The sequence below is a fragment of the Syngnathoides biaculeatus genome, chromosome 16 (genome assembly GCF_019802595.1).
Source record: "Syngnathoides biaculeatus isolate LvHL_M chromosome 16, ASM1980259v1, whole genome shotgun sequence".
Taxonomy (NCBI): Eukaryota; Metazoa; Chordata; class Actinopteri; order Syngnathiformes; family Syngnathidae; genus Syngnathoides; species Syngnathoides biaculeatus.
Genome location: NC_084655.1, coordinates 23623491 through 23640107, shown reverse-complemented (window position 1 = coordinate 23640107; position 16617 = coordinate 23623491). Strand labels below are relative to the sequence as shown.

Below are 16617 nucleotides of genomic sequence, written 5' to 3'. Positions count from 1 at the left end.
TGTCGGATTCCACCATAAAAGTCAGAATTTAAAAATCAAAACTTTGTCTTTAATAATTTTCACCGCGGTCGACCGACTGAAGCCTCGGTGGTGTTGGTGTCTCTCCTTTCTCCAATCTTTTCACGACCTTGAGCTTGGTTTCCATGGTTATGGATTTTCGTTTGGCTGCAGAAGCATCGCTAACAGACACAGCTTCCTTATTTGGGGCGATAATATCTAAAAAGGAGGGCGAAAAATTCGAAGCGCGCACAAACACGGACGAGCATTAGCCAGACAAAATGGCGGACGGGGGACAGGCGTTGTAAAGTCGAAACGTCTCGGGTCGAGACCGACTTAACCCGAGGATTCCCAGTATTGCTAAAAAAAAAAAACCTTAAATATTAACATTACACATTAACGCTGTGCAGTCGACGCCCGCACACTCGCACTTTGGCCCCTGCAGATTCACGTGAATCGCGATTTTATTTCTCTTCGTGTTTCACCCCCCACCGCCAAATGCTTCAATGGAGGGGGACCAATAGCTGTTCATCGCTTCCGATTCAGAGTTTGGTGGTATAAAAAAAAAAAAAAACGTTATGTCTGCCAAATTTCATAACAATTGCACAAAGATTTCCAGGGGGCGGGTGTTCATGTAAGCTGCCTCTAACATGAACATTTTCAACGGGATACAAGCGATTGTCAAAACCAGTCAGTTGACCCAAAAAAGGAAACTGAATAAACAAGAAACACATATTTAAAAAAAAAAAAAAAAATCAATAAGATCCCTGGCACTGATATCGATTATTTTCTAGATATCGTTTGAAAACAGGCAGCACGGTGGATGAGCTGGTAAAAGTATTGACCTCACATTTCTGAGGCCCCGGATTTGACCATGCGGAGTTTGCATGTCCTCCGCGTCCCTGCGTGGGTTTTCTCTGGGTGGGCACTCAGTCCCCCCCCCCCCATCCCAAAAACATGCAACATTAATTAGACACTCTAAACTGCCCATAGGTGTGATTGGGGGTACGGGTGTTTGTCTCGATGTGCCCTGCAATTGGCCGGTGACCAGTTCATGGCGTACCCCGCCTCTTGACACCTGGGATAGGCTCCAGCGCTCCCCGCCACAATTTAGAGGATAAGCGGCTAAGAAAATGGCTGGATGGATCATTTGAAAACTAACAAGGTTCCCTCTTTGGCGTTTTTAGGACGGGCTGCAAATCATCGGAAGGAGTCAAACGTCACGGCCTCCGTCGCGTTTCCGCTCGTCCGCTCAGCCATTAGCGCCGTCACAAGTCGAAGTGACGCAGGAGGAGAAACGCACTAAAAGCTTTTCCTTCGAGATAAAAAGACTTCCCTCGTGACCTCGCGAAGGCGAAAGGTCCGATGTCCGAAGTCTTCATTCCGACGTGAGGACATTGACGAGGAAACGCACACAAATCCCTGAGTGCGTGCGTCCGTGTGTATACGCAGTCGTGCAGACGCCCACGCGCGTCCAAAACCTTTTCTAATAACAAGTGGTGGCGTTTTAAAGCAGTGGGAGGATTACATAACGCTGCATCATTACGGCACACGCTCCCACTGAACAAGCCAAAAGGTACAAGACGCACGACTGGACGACTTCAAGTAACGCATGCTCTCACAATGACCTTCACACGGGCCCCATCCATCCATCGCTTATCCTCACAAGGGTCACAGGAGTGGTGGAGCCGATCCCAGCTAACTCCGGGACGCCCTGAACCGGTCGCCAGTCAGTCACAGGGCAGATAAAGACACCGTATATCATGTGCACCCATTACAGAGCCTTTCCTGAGGAGATGAGACGTCGCCGCAAGGGGGGGGGGGGGGCGAGTTTCTGCCGTCATCCGGGCTAAATTTGCCATCCCACTTCTCGTGTGCTACATTGTTAGCCTAATTGTGGCGGCTAATTGGGAAAATGGGCCCGCAGAGAGAAAGAAAGACCGGAGTGACGTTAATGATCCATGAGAAAAGTAGAGAAGATGTGGGGGGGGCTTCGTCATGCCTCCATCACCACGACTTCTATTTGAGGTTTAAAGGGGGGGAAAAAATGCCAAAGAAAATGCGAAAATGAAAAATATTGACCCCTAAAAATATGGAGTTGGTGACAGATGTTACAAGAAGCGTGACTTTTCCCTTTTAAATTGAATCTCTTCACCTCACTTCAACATTTTTCCTTGGCGCCAAGATGGCGACATCGCGCTACTTTTCCATTTGACACCTCTTTGACCTTTCAAACTGAAACTCCTCCTCTCACTTTAACTGCGCTGAAGTCTCGTACTGCACACGAGCTCAAACACAGACGATTAAAAAAAAGCGTCTGACACTTATTTCCAGCGCGACGCGACGCACTTTCCAAACAGCGTTCGCACGACGGTCGGCATCCAGCGCTCAGCCTCGACCTTCTTTTCCCGGAATCGAAAGGAGGTCGCCCCGACGAGCGCCCGTGCGAAACACGCAATGCAAATGAGTCGCGAGTGGTAACGACATGCAAAGTGGGCTTCAAACAGCGGCTGACGCCGACTGTTGGGAATCGTCGCACCCGATCGGGCACACATCTTGCCCTCGTATCCGTTTCTTCTCGCCGTCGTCGTCCACACATTCTTCCGAGCGGCACGTGCGACGTTATTCTCGGCTTGGAAGTTGCAGCATGCTGAAAGACGCGTCGACCGTTTTCCTTTTAGCGCTGCAGTTGTCATAGTTTTCTAACATAACGTTAATTTGAGGTTGTAGTAATTTCCGGTCCCTCTAATTATGTTGCTTTGGGCAAGCTCATAAGGAATTTATCCCCAATTTGCACATCCCTCCATCCATCCATTATCTATGGCTTTGCCAGGTCGGGTCGCGGGGGAAGTAGTTTCAGCAGGGATATTCAGACTTTTCCCCAGCCACTTTTCCAGCTCTTCCGGAGGGATCCCGAGGCGTTCCCAAGCCCGCCGAGAGACAAGGTCTCTCCAGCGTGTCCTGGGTCGTCCCCGGGATCTCTTTCCAGCGGGACATGGCCGGAACACCACACCAGGGAGGCGTCCGGGAGGCACCCGAATCAGATGCCCCAGCCGCCTCATCTGGCTCCTCTCGATGCGGAGGAGCAGCGGCTGGAGACTGAGCTCCTCCCGGTTGACCGAGCTTCTCACCGGTTCTCGAAGGGAGAGCCCGGACAACCTGGGGAGGAAACTCATTTCAGTTCGTACCCATAGGTGAGGTTAGGAACGGAGATCGACTGGTAAATTGAGACCTTTGCCTTTCGTCTTTACCACAACGGACCGATACAAAGTCCGCGTTACTGCAGATGCTGCGCCAATCCGTCCGTCCATCTCCTGCTTTTTCCCCTCACTCGTGACCAAGACCCCAAGATACTTGAACTCCTCCACTTGGGCCAGGATCTCATCCCCGACCTGGAGAGGGCACGTCACGCTTTCCCGACTGAGGACCATCGTCTCGGATTTGGAGGTGCCGATTCTCACCCCAGCCGCTTCACACTTGGCTGTCAATCGCTCCAGTGAAAAAAACACGTCAACCATATTTGCTCGGTTTCGCCGTTTGCCATGGCAAGGTTTCGTTTACACAGAGAACGCCTGACCTGTCGCCGCCCGGACCGTGTGTGACATGGTGGTGAAATTGTCCCAAAAGTTTTAAAAAAAGGGCAGAAAAATGTCAACGTTCAACACGCAAGAGTATAAAAGAAATAGTACAATGTAAAGAACAGCAAAAGTCTTTGCAACACGACAAAAAGGACTTACGACAAAACTACGAGACGAGACGCGGTTGTGTCCGACATTATTTGCAGTTTGGGTCCAGGTTAGTGCGTCGGCTTCTTTATCAGAATCAGAATCCCGAACACATTTTTAAAAAGCGATGACTACAGCATGCAAATCATATTACAGCGCCCGGCGTAATCAAACAATTACTCCTCGGCGGGTTTACCTACGAGGCGCTTTTTTTTTTTTGCCGGCGCGCTCTCCTCGGTTATTAAAGCGAATCGTTAAAGCCTCCATCGATTAATGGCATGTGTCCAATTATGCACATGACAACAACAAAAAAGCTAGTAAGGAACTTCGATCCACTCAAGTTGAAGTGAGACTTTGGCACGGTTTGCCCGGAGCGACTTGCGAGGACGTTCATAACAATAACACGCAGCGAGATGGACTTCAGCTATGACTGTTGCCAATTAAAAAGCAGCGAGAAGGTTATTAAGGATTATTTATATGGGCCGAGTGGACTACGGGAGCAAAAAGAGAGGGAGAGAGGCTCCTGGGTAATTATCGGGAGTTGCTGTCTGCAGGTGTGCGGCTATCAAGCGGTAGCGTGAATAATGAATACCCCAATTTGTGCAGTTTTCAAATTACAATCCATCACTGGATTTTGCGCTCTGCGCGATAAAAATTTGAGCTCCACATGCGTCGTCACTCCAGCGGAATGGACCTTTCCGACCTGTCAATCACTCGTACAATATTAGCCAATCGGAAATAGCCGCACTGTCTTGACACGCCCCTGCCGGCGTCTTGTCCCACAAGCAATGCTGGTTGTCAGTAGCGGGTGCTTGGAAAAGTTCATGTTACGGAGGAAATGGTCCTCAGATGCGCTCGGCGAACGTGCGATTCTGATGAAAGACATCCTGCTAGCTTGATTCATTTTCCAAAGCCTAAAAGACAGTTGCGCAAGTGGCTACGATGGATTACGGCTCGCGGAAGAGCGCACGTACAACTAAGTGTGGACAATATCGACAAACACAAGGCTGTACGTTCGGAGGTAAGTGAGGGAGAAGTATCTTCTCTGAGTTTGACTGAATTATTAACAGTGCAGGACAAGTTTCACTTTGTCGGGTTAGGGATACATAAATGCGCCACGTCCGACTTTTAAGACAGAGCACCGGGTTCCATCACGAGCCAAGTCAAACGAATACACCCACTCACTTGTAAAGACTACAATCATATAACTCGTGATCTTTCCAAGTAAAAAGTACGCACCCTGCTTTACATGCGCAGTACGATTCCACAATTCTATCCTGTTGGATTTCAATATGAATTTTGTGACCCGTCAAACAATTTTTTTTTTTTTTTTTTTTTTTTTGCATGGATCGCCGACATTTCGCCCTAACTCTGACGTTGCGTCCCGCTCCGTCCAAAATCTGAATTCCGTGTCCATATCCTTGCGTGAAATAGTTAAGACTTCTCTGTAGAACTCTCTTGGACAAGTCTGCATTTGCATTTGGCAAAAAAAACATACCGCAATATTATCTGGAATAAGCGACAGAGAATCGACTTCAAACATGTTCCGCTCAATTGCCATTTTGGAAACTTGTGGGGGCGGAGCTTAAGATCGCCATCGGAGCGATTCAAAACAGTCCGACGCCCTCGCACGCGGGCAAGGGGAGCCAGGGTCGCCCTCGCGCGTTTAGCCGTTGACTGAACGCAAAAAAAACCCCAAAATGAAAATCACTGATGAGCGGCCCCGCCACCACCCAATTGATTTCCTATAGGAGTTTGGAGTACGACGCCGCGCTATTGAGCTTGGCGGTGCAAACAAATTGCTTGAGTCTCAACACGTTAATGGGACTTTTGTTTGGACAGGACCTGGCTCAGTCCTGCTTCCTGGAAGTAAACAATTCCATTTAAACCAGAAAAAAAAAAAAAAAAAAAAAACGCTTTCTGCAGAATTTAAATAAAACAAGTTGTTGGGTGAGTAACTTTGGTCGAAATGAAAGCGTTGCTATCCAAACGTGAGATTTTCCATGACAAATCCCCTCGAAAGACGTCCACTTTTGTCACGGCGGGGGACGTTAAATCAATTCTGCATCCGTTTGCTCGGTCGTCGTCGTCGAGGCAGCGTGAACGACGGCACCCCCGCTCGCTCGCTCGCGGCCTTCGGGCGGGGGGCCGGCCGGCCGCTCGGCGCCGGTTGCCACGGCAACCCAGACCCAGACTTATTTGTCAGCGCTGGTTCTTCGACGGCGCTCGCTCGCTCGCTCGCTCCGGACCGGGCGGAAAAACAAACCAACGGCGAAAAGGAGGCGGGAGGAAACAAACAAGTGGAAGAAAACGTGGCACTTTTTTACTCGAGAAGTTGCAGTTACATGAATTATTGATGCATTGTGCCGGGGTTATGAAAAATAACGAACAGAATGTCACGCAAATGCATCCGCGGGGATCTTTAAACGCAACTCATGTTACTGCAAGCATTTATTTTATGACTCCAAAGATAAAAACAGCAATCGTCTGTCAGTCATCGCTCGCATCGTCTTACCAGAACAATTCTCGATTTGTATAATTTTTAGCATCAAGAATCCAAATATTAAAATGCATTTCAAATGAAAATGGAGTACATAAACGAGATAAACAGCACTGTAATGGAGCGTGAGTACCTTAACGTGTAAACAACACACAAGATAATATTTTAGACACATCCAGAAATCTAGACTGTCTGTGAAGCTCCTCAACACACTTCAACATAAATCTTCCCACAAGATGACCGCAAAGCACTACTTTTTGTCCGGATGAAGTTCTTTTAACTCACTTCAGTCACTCTGCACTAAGATGCTGCAAGATGGCGGCAAAGTACTACCTTTGTCCAAGTGGAGCTCCTCAAATCACTTCGAAATACCGTAATTTCCGGCCTACAAGCCGCGGCGTTTTTTTTTCCCCTCACACGCTTTCAACCCTGCGGTTTATGCGGTGATGCGGCCAATTTGTGCATTTTTTCCTAACGGCCGCAAAGGGGAATTCCAGCGGAAAAGGTAAGAATGAGACCGGTGGAATATATGTGCCGAGGAAGTGATTTTTACCAGCCCTGTTAGCGCTGCGCAAGCGTTACTGCTGTGCTAGCGTGTTGCTTCTGTGTTACTGGCGTGATATTTACCGACAAGTTTTATTTTAACCGGCCCTGTTAGCGTTAGCACTGCGCTAGCAATAAACTCTCTGTACCGTCTGTAAATATCTCGTGTTTCAATGCGGCGTATGTGTGTACCAAATGGTATTTCCTTTACAAATGTAATCGGTGAGGCTTATAACCAGGTGCGTTCTGTAGGCCGGGAATTACGGTAGTTGCTTGCCAACAAGATGGCGCCGAAAGTACTACTTTTCTCCAAGTGGAGCTCTTGAACTCACTTCACCATCCGTAGTTAGCGATACATAACTCAATTCAATTATAGTTCCTTGGCAATAAGACGCCACGATATGGTGGAAAAGAGCTACTTTTACGGAAATGGGGCTCCTCAACTCACTTCAACACAGCACCAAGATGCCAGGAGTTGGCGGCAACGGTGCTCAGGACCACACCAGAGCGCGAGATGAGGGCCGGAGGCTGAAGCGGGCGAAATATAGCACGGGCGAACCGCAGCAATGCGAAGCCGCCGTCCGCTGCCGCGTAAATTACAACCTCGGCCTCCGCCACAGTAATTACAGAGCGTTTCAACAAGGATGTTGAGTTTTCGCCGTCCACCCTCAACCCTCCCTCGCTCTAGTTCAACGCCTCCTCTCATCCGCCCCCTCACGGTCTATAAGAAGCGAAGGGGGGGGGGGGGGGTTTAGATGGAAAAAAGGCATCAATCTCCTAAAAAGAAGCGTAGTGACGACGAATCGGCGAGTGTACACGAGCGCGGCGTCTGCCCTTGAACAAGCCGAGGAACCGTCTGTAAAGCGTCCGCCCCCGGCCGTGCGGAGGGGGGGGCGGCAGACCTCCTCGCTCCGCAGCGGAAGCGGGCCGAGCGTCGAGGTCGTTTTCGTGGCCCTCAAGACAACCGGCGGCGGGCACCGACTTGCCCCGGGCAGGCAGATGCTCCGCCGCGGCAAATTTTCAACCCCATTAAGCGCGCCGATGACGCCGCGCGAGCTCAGTGAAGTGACGGACGCCGTCACGGTACCGGGCTCGGCCGAGGACTCCGGAATCTCCCAAACGGAGTCGCCGGGCTTGACGGAAGAGAAATTTGGCCAAAGTCCGTCACGCCAATTCAACACAACTGTCACATGATTTCAACAATTCATCAAAAAGTAATACGTGAATTTTTTCGGCACGGTTTTATCATGAAATTGTCCGCATGCTACCATCTTAGCAGAAAATATTGTCAAACTTCTGCTTTTATTTTGGGTCCTTAGAGAAGTCGATCCCCCCTATTAAATTTGCACATTCTTAAAAATGAAAAAAAAAAAAAAAACAATAAAAACATCAAAGCGGTGGCATTTCTCGCTTGACAATTCTCCAAAATTAATCACGCATGCTAGCAAATTATTAGCCTCGGCATGTGGCGGGCTGGGGGCGTGTCTTAGGGTGGGGAGACGAGGGGGCGGGGCTGGGAGTGCCGTGAGGCTGTATTTCAATCTTGCTCGCAGTTGCAAAAGTGCACACCCCACCAATCTTGACGTTGAAGCAACTGTAGTCTTGGCAAATCCATTTTCTAGGATTAATTTCATCAAGATTAGAGATCTGCCTTTGATTTTGATCTCAGTCACTCAATATGAGGGGGGGAAAAAAAAAAAAAAAAAAAAAAAAAGAGTTATGAGCTAGCAACCCAGCTTGCAGATTTCTGGAATTTCATCATCATATCAGAACTTTTAATTGCGATGCCGTTGACTGCGCGTATGGCAATTCCCTAAAGTTACTAAACTATTTATTGGAAATTATTGAGCGGACCTTCCTTCCGAGTTCTGGCTTTAAAAAGGGCGTGACGACAGAATCAAAAAAACAAACCTTAAAAACAATGACATCACCGACTTCCAGCGGTCGTTTCAAGTGCGGCCAGAGTCGACCGAAAATGGAGAAAAAAAAAAAAAAAAAAAAAGAAAAAAAACGTTTGAGTATTTGGCACTGGAGCCGCTGACTGACCGCGAGCTGCTCGCCACGTTGTTATGACACAACGGCGCGCTTTAAGTATAATGGCGCCTTGTTGCTAAGAGACCACCTGTTCCCGTCTCCCACATGATGTGCCGGCGAAGCCGCAGAGTCCTCCTTCCTACCGACATCGCGACGCACCGACTGGCGTTGAACTGACAGAGGAACCCGCGAGCAAAGGCACAGATTACTGCTCGGGTTCGGAATTGGACTTTTGATGATTTTGTCCACAAATAAGCGAGTCTGTGCAGGGGAAATGTTGCTCACTGCAGACGTGAACATTGTGTACTTCTGTTCGTTGGTTACGCAACTGGGCAACGGTCCATGGGCCACATAGACACAGTATAGCGGATGAAGTGCTGCCTCCAGCAGTTCCGACGCTTCGATTGTGGTCTTTAGCCTTGCTTTATAAATAAATAAATAAATAAATAACAAACACACACTTTGGTCTCGAGAAGCAAGCTGGGGAGAGCCCATTGATCGAAAAAAAAAAAAAAAAAAAAAAAGACCGACAGCTCATTGGCCGGCAAAACTGAAGTCGCCATCCGCCATCTTGATCCTCCCAAAACAAGCACGCCGACCTGCGCGTTAATCGGCAGTTTCGTGGCTGTGAGAAAACATTCCACAGCTAAGTTAGAAAGATTGAATTTGACACAGTTAAAGTTTGTTTGTAAAGGGTTTTGTTTTTGTTCTCTGATGAGCTTCATTCACTTAAAGTTTTGTTTCCCGTTGTTGTTGTCCACTGTTCACTCTCCGCTTCACCTTTGTAGGCCGACGGTTTTTCACGTAAAAGCGATGTCAATATTTTCCCAAACTTCATCAATGGATAAGCAGGGAAACACATTTTCAGTGAAATTTTTGATGAATTTCATAATACAGAACTCTGCAAATTGAATTTGATTTTCAAATGCCAGGAAACGAGTTGAAATGTTCTGTCTGAAAAATGACGTCGGAGAGACAACAAATGAACAATTCGTTTAGCATGTATTTTCCCATTATTTCCAAAAATATATCTGACTTAAAATTTCACGTTTTTAATGACAAAACATGCTTAGTTTTTTGCTGTTATGATGATAGTGCTTCACAGCGTATTTTGGGAAAAGTTAACGTCACGGAAATCGGGCCCTCGGTATTATGCAAAGTTTCTTGCTAGTCGAGGTGTTCTGTCTTTCCTTTGCACTTTGCCTTTTTTGGTTTACCAAGCCGAATTAAAATCATTCATTGTTACCAGAACTGAAAAAATGTCAAGCTGACACGACCAGTTTTAATTCTACATGCCAAACTATGAGGAAAACCCCCGCCATGTTCTAACCTGTAAGCCATGTCCTCCAGATGTTTCGGGAGTACCAAGATGGCGGACGACTGGCTTCAACCAAATCCACATAGCGCTCGATGTGTATGCGCTATCCAGTTCTTTCTTTTTTTTTTTTTTTTTTTAGATCAGTGGGAGATCCAGACTGTGAAGCTGAGGGTCCGCCCCAGTTGTCACGGTAATGAAAGCTGGACACGCCATTGGCTCAACAGTTGAATGGGCGAGATGCAGGCTAGCTTACTGGTGCCAGCTAAAAACGAGCTAATTAACGCGTCCTGGCAATAATCATTTCTGTCACAACAATCAACAATGAGAAGTCATCAGCGGACTTGAAAAGCACCGCTAATTAAACGATGATGGCGAAACGGAACATCTAATCGGATCGAAAGTCCACCGCGAGGCTAATCGTCTTCCGATTTGATGCAGGAAACGTGCAACACGGGTTTATAAACTAAATTCAAGCGGCCAGAGAGAAATGAACAAAACTTGTAATTCCAAACAAAAATTTCATAACACTGTTTGGAATTACTTCCCAAAATGCCCGAGCTCAACGGCTGGCCATTTACTGGCAATTTTCCAGGCTTTTCTCACTGTAACCCGAGCAAAGAAGAAAGAGAAGCGTTTGGTTCCGATTGCACCTCGTGAACAATAAAACGCTTTAGAACAGGGGTGCCCAGACTTTTTTTACCCCAAGATCTACTTCTACTTCAAGCAGCCGGCTTACAGAATGAACTTTTTGTGCACTGCATTGTCTGTGCTTTCATCCTGGATCAGGCTGTGCCGAGGTGGAATTTGAAAATGACACACCATCTCATCCTGCACTTTCTTCTTTGGCTTCGGACCAAACCTTTCCCACTCGGAAAAGAGAAACTCTCGTCCAGTTTCACCGTCTAGCTCGTCTCTGCTCTACGTTGCCCAGACTGCGCTGCTAACTAAAGCAGCGGTGGTGGACGCCGTCATTATACAACAGATTGATGAGCTGGCTAAGTACTGTAACATTTGCAATTATGAGTGGAAGTCCTTAATAGCGGGGGGTGTAAAGTAAACTAGGGGGAAAAAAAAAAGCGTGACAGTGCAGCAGTTGTTGCCAGAGAAAGTTCCGTGTGCTGCCTGAAAGAAACCAGTGGCTTCTTTTTTTTCATTTTTGACAGTACGTATGCGAATTTTGCCATTGGATGGAGCAACCAGTCATCCCTCACTCATTGAATCACATTGCAAAATGCCACAAAACTGAATAGCTGGATGTTATACGTTCAATTTGCATTATTGGATTATTATTTCTTGGTGCGCAACGCAGAGTATCTGCGAAGAAACTGCATCAGCGGCGCACAATCGGGCACGCGCGCAGTTTAGAGGGAACATTGGCCGACGTCTTTGTTTGTTTTTGGCACGGCGTCGTGCGATCGAGCAAGGCTGCCTCGCGCTCGACGCGTTGAGCACCGCTGCGTTCGAGGGCACGTTTAATTCAGGATGAACGGAGACGGCGGTCGCTCCTCGTTCCACGTACGCGTTGTCTTTCGTAACACAACTGGCGTTGCGGGCTGTGTTGACAATGGGAGCGGCTGCGAGGTGAAAAAAAAAAAAAAAAAAAAAAAAGCAGCGTCGTCTTGCCGGGGGCCGCCGGAGGCGGGAGACACGCCTCGATATTGGCTTACCCTGCCTGGGTGTGTTTGAATACCTGCGCGACGTGAATCACGAGCAGAGGCCGCGCCATCCTATTCTTCTCCGGGTCGGGCACGGCTAATCCGTTCAGGTCAAGCGCTCAGACTTCATCCGCGGGCCCGTTAAGAGGCTTGCGCTCCTTCTAGACGCCAAAACCCGAAGCCAGCTGGCGGGAAAGGCGCACACGCGAAGTCTGGTGGCCGAGTCCGCACGAACGCGGCTATTTTTGAAACGGCCTCGGATTTGGTTTTGGTTTGGGGAACCACTGCTAAGCGTTTCTATTTTCACTCTGCGCGTACGTCTAAGTGGTCACCCCACCCGCCCCGCCTCCCTCCATACGTGTGATTTCATTTTTCTTGGGTCACCGAGGCTTTTCCATCAATGACTGCCTTCAGCCGTCTGACATATTTCATAACATCATTCGGAAAAAGTGCCACCGCACAGCACCGCATGAAAACGTTCACTAATATGTTCTTTACGTGATCATACACGTGACTTATCACCCGTTTCCCTGCACAATTTCCCCCAATGAAAAGAACGAAAAAGCCATTTTTATCGCATTCTTAGTACAGAATAATAGCAATGTACTGTAATTTTTGAATAGGAAAACATAAAAGTGAAGTTTAAAAATAAAAAAAAAAAAAACGCGTCACACAGCGCAGTACATTCCTTTAAATATTTCGAGTGCGAGAAGTTCCGAGGAGAACCGATCGGACCGGCGAGCGCTCAGTGGGCACCGCGCATCCTTTCCAGGATTTGTTTTCTTATTCTTGTTTCACGTTGATGTCATATTGTAGTGTAATTTATAAAAAAAGAAAAAAAAAAATTCATACACCAGGTATACGTGACACACGGTCAGAGAATGTTCAATTGAAAGGGTTCGAAAAATATTTGCTAGCTGAGACTCCTCGAAGAACCCAAAACACATTCGCTAAGATGGTTGGATGATATATCTTCATCTTAGAGGAATCCATCCATCCATTTTCTTTGCTGCTTATCCACACGAGGGTTACGGGGAGTTCTTGCATATTTCTTGAGTATTTCTCTGAATGTTGTGAAGGTCAGTTGTCCATCCTGCTGCCTTAAGAGTACTCAAATCCAGTATCCATTGTCCACATTACGTTTGCTCAAGGGCAGAGCAGCATCCAGTGACAGGCTCTGGGTTCAAAATCTTGTTTCAAAGTTCAATCCCACACACGAGCCAGAATCCTTAAATCAACGAACTGATGATGCCCGAATGTAATCATTTTTATCTTATCTTATCTTTAGCTTATCCTCACGAGGTTCACGGGGAGTGCTGGAGCCTATCCCAGCTGTCAACGGGCAGGAGGCGCGTCACACCCCGAACTGGTCGCAGGCCACATCGAGACTAACGGCCACACTCACAATCACTACGGGCAATTTAGAGTTTCAAATTAATGCTGCATATTTTTGGAATGTGGGAGGAAACCGGAGGCACGAGGAGAACATGGAAACTCCACGCAGGCGGGGCTGGGATCGAACCCTGGTCCTCAGAACTGTGAGGCCAGCTGCTCCACCGTGCCGCCGGTAGTAAAACACTCCCCCCCCCGCACTGGCTATTTTCCCACTGCACATTTGAAACGGGTGTCCAGTACTCAACCCCCGTCGCCCCAAATTCACCGGTGGCGCTAGCGAATGTGTTTTGGGTCTTTTTTTTTTTTTTTTTTTGGTCAGGCACCGTTAAGGCCGCCATAAACCGTGACTCACTCGTCCAAAGAACAACAACAATAAAGGCAGCCTTGTGCACGGCCTGAGAAATCATTGTTTACACAGACAACTCGAAAAACACGAAGCACAGGTCGAGTCATTTTAATAAACAGTCTTTGTCTACGAGCACTCGAACGCATCAGCCAACAAAGCCCGACGAATGCAATCAATTATCGATAAGCGCTGCTGACGTCTTTTTGAAGCCGATTGGAGAATCTCCTTCAATATTCTGAAGTCCAACTTTGACTTCATTGTTGGCTTGGACATAAAAAAAAAAAAACCGAGATGATAACCGAGTCCATCGATGAGGCTAAAAACACAAAAGTAGTACACCGTTGGTTGCCTGCCAAATGTTAAAGCGCACACACACAAAAAAAAAAATCCCTCTCTAGCAGCAAGGCATCACGGAGTTAGCGGTTGACGGCGCCGGGTCAGCTCCCACGTCGCTGCAGCTGTCAAAGGCCCCGGCGGGGGCCGCCTTCCCCCCCCCGCAGGACGGGCTTTAAACGCATCGCCTGCGAACATCCTCCTCCGATTTTCAGCCTCTGGACTCTGACAACGGGCGGACGAAGAAAGGCCTCGGACAGGCGGAGGGCTTTCGCCTCGGGCCGTTCCATCAACCGAGCCCAGAAATAGCCGCTCGATTTCCCCCGTCATTCTCGGCTCATCTGACCTCTTTTCTCAAACGCGTCTGCTTCCCGAAGGACAGCCGGGAGCCCCGCTCGTCTACTTTGGCCTCGGCGACTCCTCGCAACTTATTAATATCCGGAGCGGAACAGCCGTTCGAATAATGACTCTCAATTAGAGCCGCGCGATATTAGCGCTTGGGCGTCGTCGTCGCAACTTACGTGCGCGCGATCGGCACACCGCAGCTCCGTATTGACGAGTAAAACCCAATCAAAACGAGTGGAATCTGAAATAGTTGACAGGATCGCTGAGGGACTGGCTTTGGAATCCCCTTGGACCACGATGGTCGCGGGTGACATTGTGATATGCAGTGAAAGCAGGGAACAGGCGAAGGAACAATTAGAAAGGAGCGGAGTGAAGATTAGCCAAAGTAAAACAGAAAAGATGTGCGTGAATGAGAGGGGCGGAGGTGGAAGAGTGAAACTCCAGTGAGAAGAGATGGCGAGGGTGGATGACTTCAAATATTCGGGGGCAACAATACAGCGCAATGGTGAGTGTGGTAAGGAAGTGAAGAAACGGGTCCAAGCGGGGTTGGAACAGTTGGCGGAAGGTGTCTGGTGTTCTATGAGACAGAAGAGTCTCGGCGAGGGTGAAGGACAAAGTCTATAAAACAGTGGCGAGGCCGGCCATGATGGACAGGAAGCAGAACTGGAGGAGGCAGAAACCAAGATGTTGAGGTTCTCGCTTGGATAGGATTAGAAAGGAGCTCGTTAGAGGGAGGGACAGCCGAAGTTGGACGTTTCGGAGACCAGGTTAGAGAGAGCAGACGTCGATGGTTCGGACACGTCCAGAGGCGAGAGAGTCTGAGGACGGAGCTGCCGGGCAAAAGCGCGAGAGGAAGACCAAAGAAAAGGTTGGTGGACGTTGTGAGGGAGGACACGAGGACTGCGGGTGTTAGAGAGGAAGTTGCACGAGATGGGGAAAAAAGATGACGCGCTAACTGGACAAGCCGAAAGGAAAAGAAGAAGAACTGAGGAGTTGACTTTTCAGCTCCTCGGACTCATCTCGCAGGCGAAAGAAACGCTACAGAACTGATGTCAGCATTCTGTTTTTGCCAACCGACTCAAAGACGGCACGTCCGGAGATCTTACGTAACACCTGCCAGAAGATGGCGTCTTCCGCAAACGTGAAAATGGAGTTTTGGTTCCCGGGTGATCTCCGCGTTCATCATTTTGGCCTCAACATTTTAGGCTACGTCTGGCGGCGCAGAGCCGAGGGCAACAACTTCCTGCTGACGTTTCAGTTGAGGTCAGCGAACCGCAGACTTTTTTGCCACCCAGAAGTATCCTGTCGGCGTTTCGTTCTCTGGTTGAGCGATCGAAATAATAATAATAATAAAAAAAAAATTATTACAAAAACAAGAGTCATTATGATGCAGTGCAGGTCGACACCACTGCAGAACAAAACAAAACGTGGCTCCATTGCGCCAAAAATCTTCAGATAACTCACGTTCGGTACCCCAAAAAAAATGACTTTGTGTGCATTTTGTCTGCACTTCTCTCTTCTTTTTTTTTTTGGATTTCATATTGCAAGATAGGCTCCCACAGACTTTGTTTTTCTTCCCTTGTATGCAGAACAGGTTTGCATTTTGAAATGTTTACTTGTTGCGACAGAAAGAGGCCCAACCTTCCCCCGAACTCCTGGAATGTCTCCAATCTGAGCTCCGAAGTGAGGAGTGTGTGTGTGTGTGTGCGCTTCCCTGAAATGCACACGCGTGGCGTGGGGCTCAGCTTGGCACTTTGTTGCCGGTCAGGTGGGGTGGGGGTGGGTAGTAGGCTAAGTGGATTGGGGGGGGGGGGGGGTAGGCCTTCATTATCAAATGGATCGTGCGCGGACCGCGTGGACGCGCGCGGTTGCTGGTGGTAATTAATCAATTGCAGGGTAGTTAAACATTGAAGCAACTGCCAAGACGGCGTTCGAGAGTGATTTGAGGGGGGGGGGGGGGCGCAGTCAAACTCACGCGTGTCACCGGCGGCCAAACTTTATCAGCAGCACCTTACCTTGTAGACATTTTCCGTCACTCGGTGAACCTCGTCTGTGCGAGACATCGTGCAATCTTCGGCCAGGACCATAAAAGATCTTTCCTCCGAACGTGTATCCGCGTGGAAAAAATAAAGAAGCCAAAAGAAACCCAAAAAAAACAAAAAAAAAAAAACCCAGTGTGGGGAAGAGACACGCTGAGCGATGAAAAATGGGAGCAGTGGGGCCGAGAGACGATGTCGCAGCCCCGAAATCCGACTGCAACTGAACTCACCTTCCTTCTCAACGGACAGCTGACAAGCCAGCCGCTGCCTTCACGGAACCTCGGTTTTCTCACTTTTCACGTGCAACGTTAAACATCAGACAAAAGAAGTCAAACCATGTTTTTTTTGTTTGTTGGTTTTTATCCCTCAGGTTTGATAACAAAACGT

General features: G+C 48.3%; 1 protein-coding gene across 6 annotated transcripts in view; it reads right to left on the bottom strand.

Moving 5' to 3' along the window:
* The window catches only part of baiap2a (BAR/IMD domain containing adaptor protein 2a), a 58746-nt gene extending 42260 nt beyond the window's left edge, over positions 1-16486 (bottom strand). For 4 of the 6 annotated variants that reach the window (XM_061845533.1, XM_061845534.1, XM_061845532.1 and 1 more), the window contains exon 1: positions 16207-16483. In XM_061845533.1, coding sequence (XP_061701517.1) covers positions 16207-16278 — 72 coding nt within the window. In that variant the 5' untranslated portion in view covers positions 16279-16483. Of the gene's footprint in view, positions 1-16206 lie in introns of all 6 variants that reach the window. The other 2 variants (XM_061845531.1, XM_061845536.1) reach the window with 2 other exon arrangements.
* Positions 16487-16617: the final 131 nt, after the last annotated feature.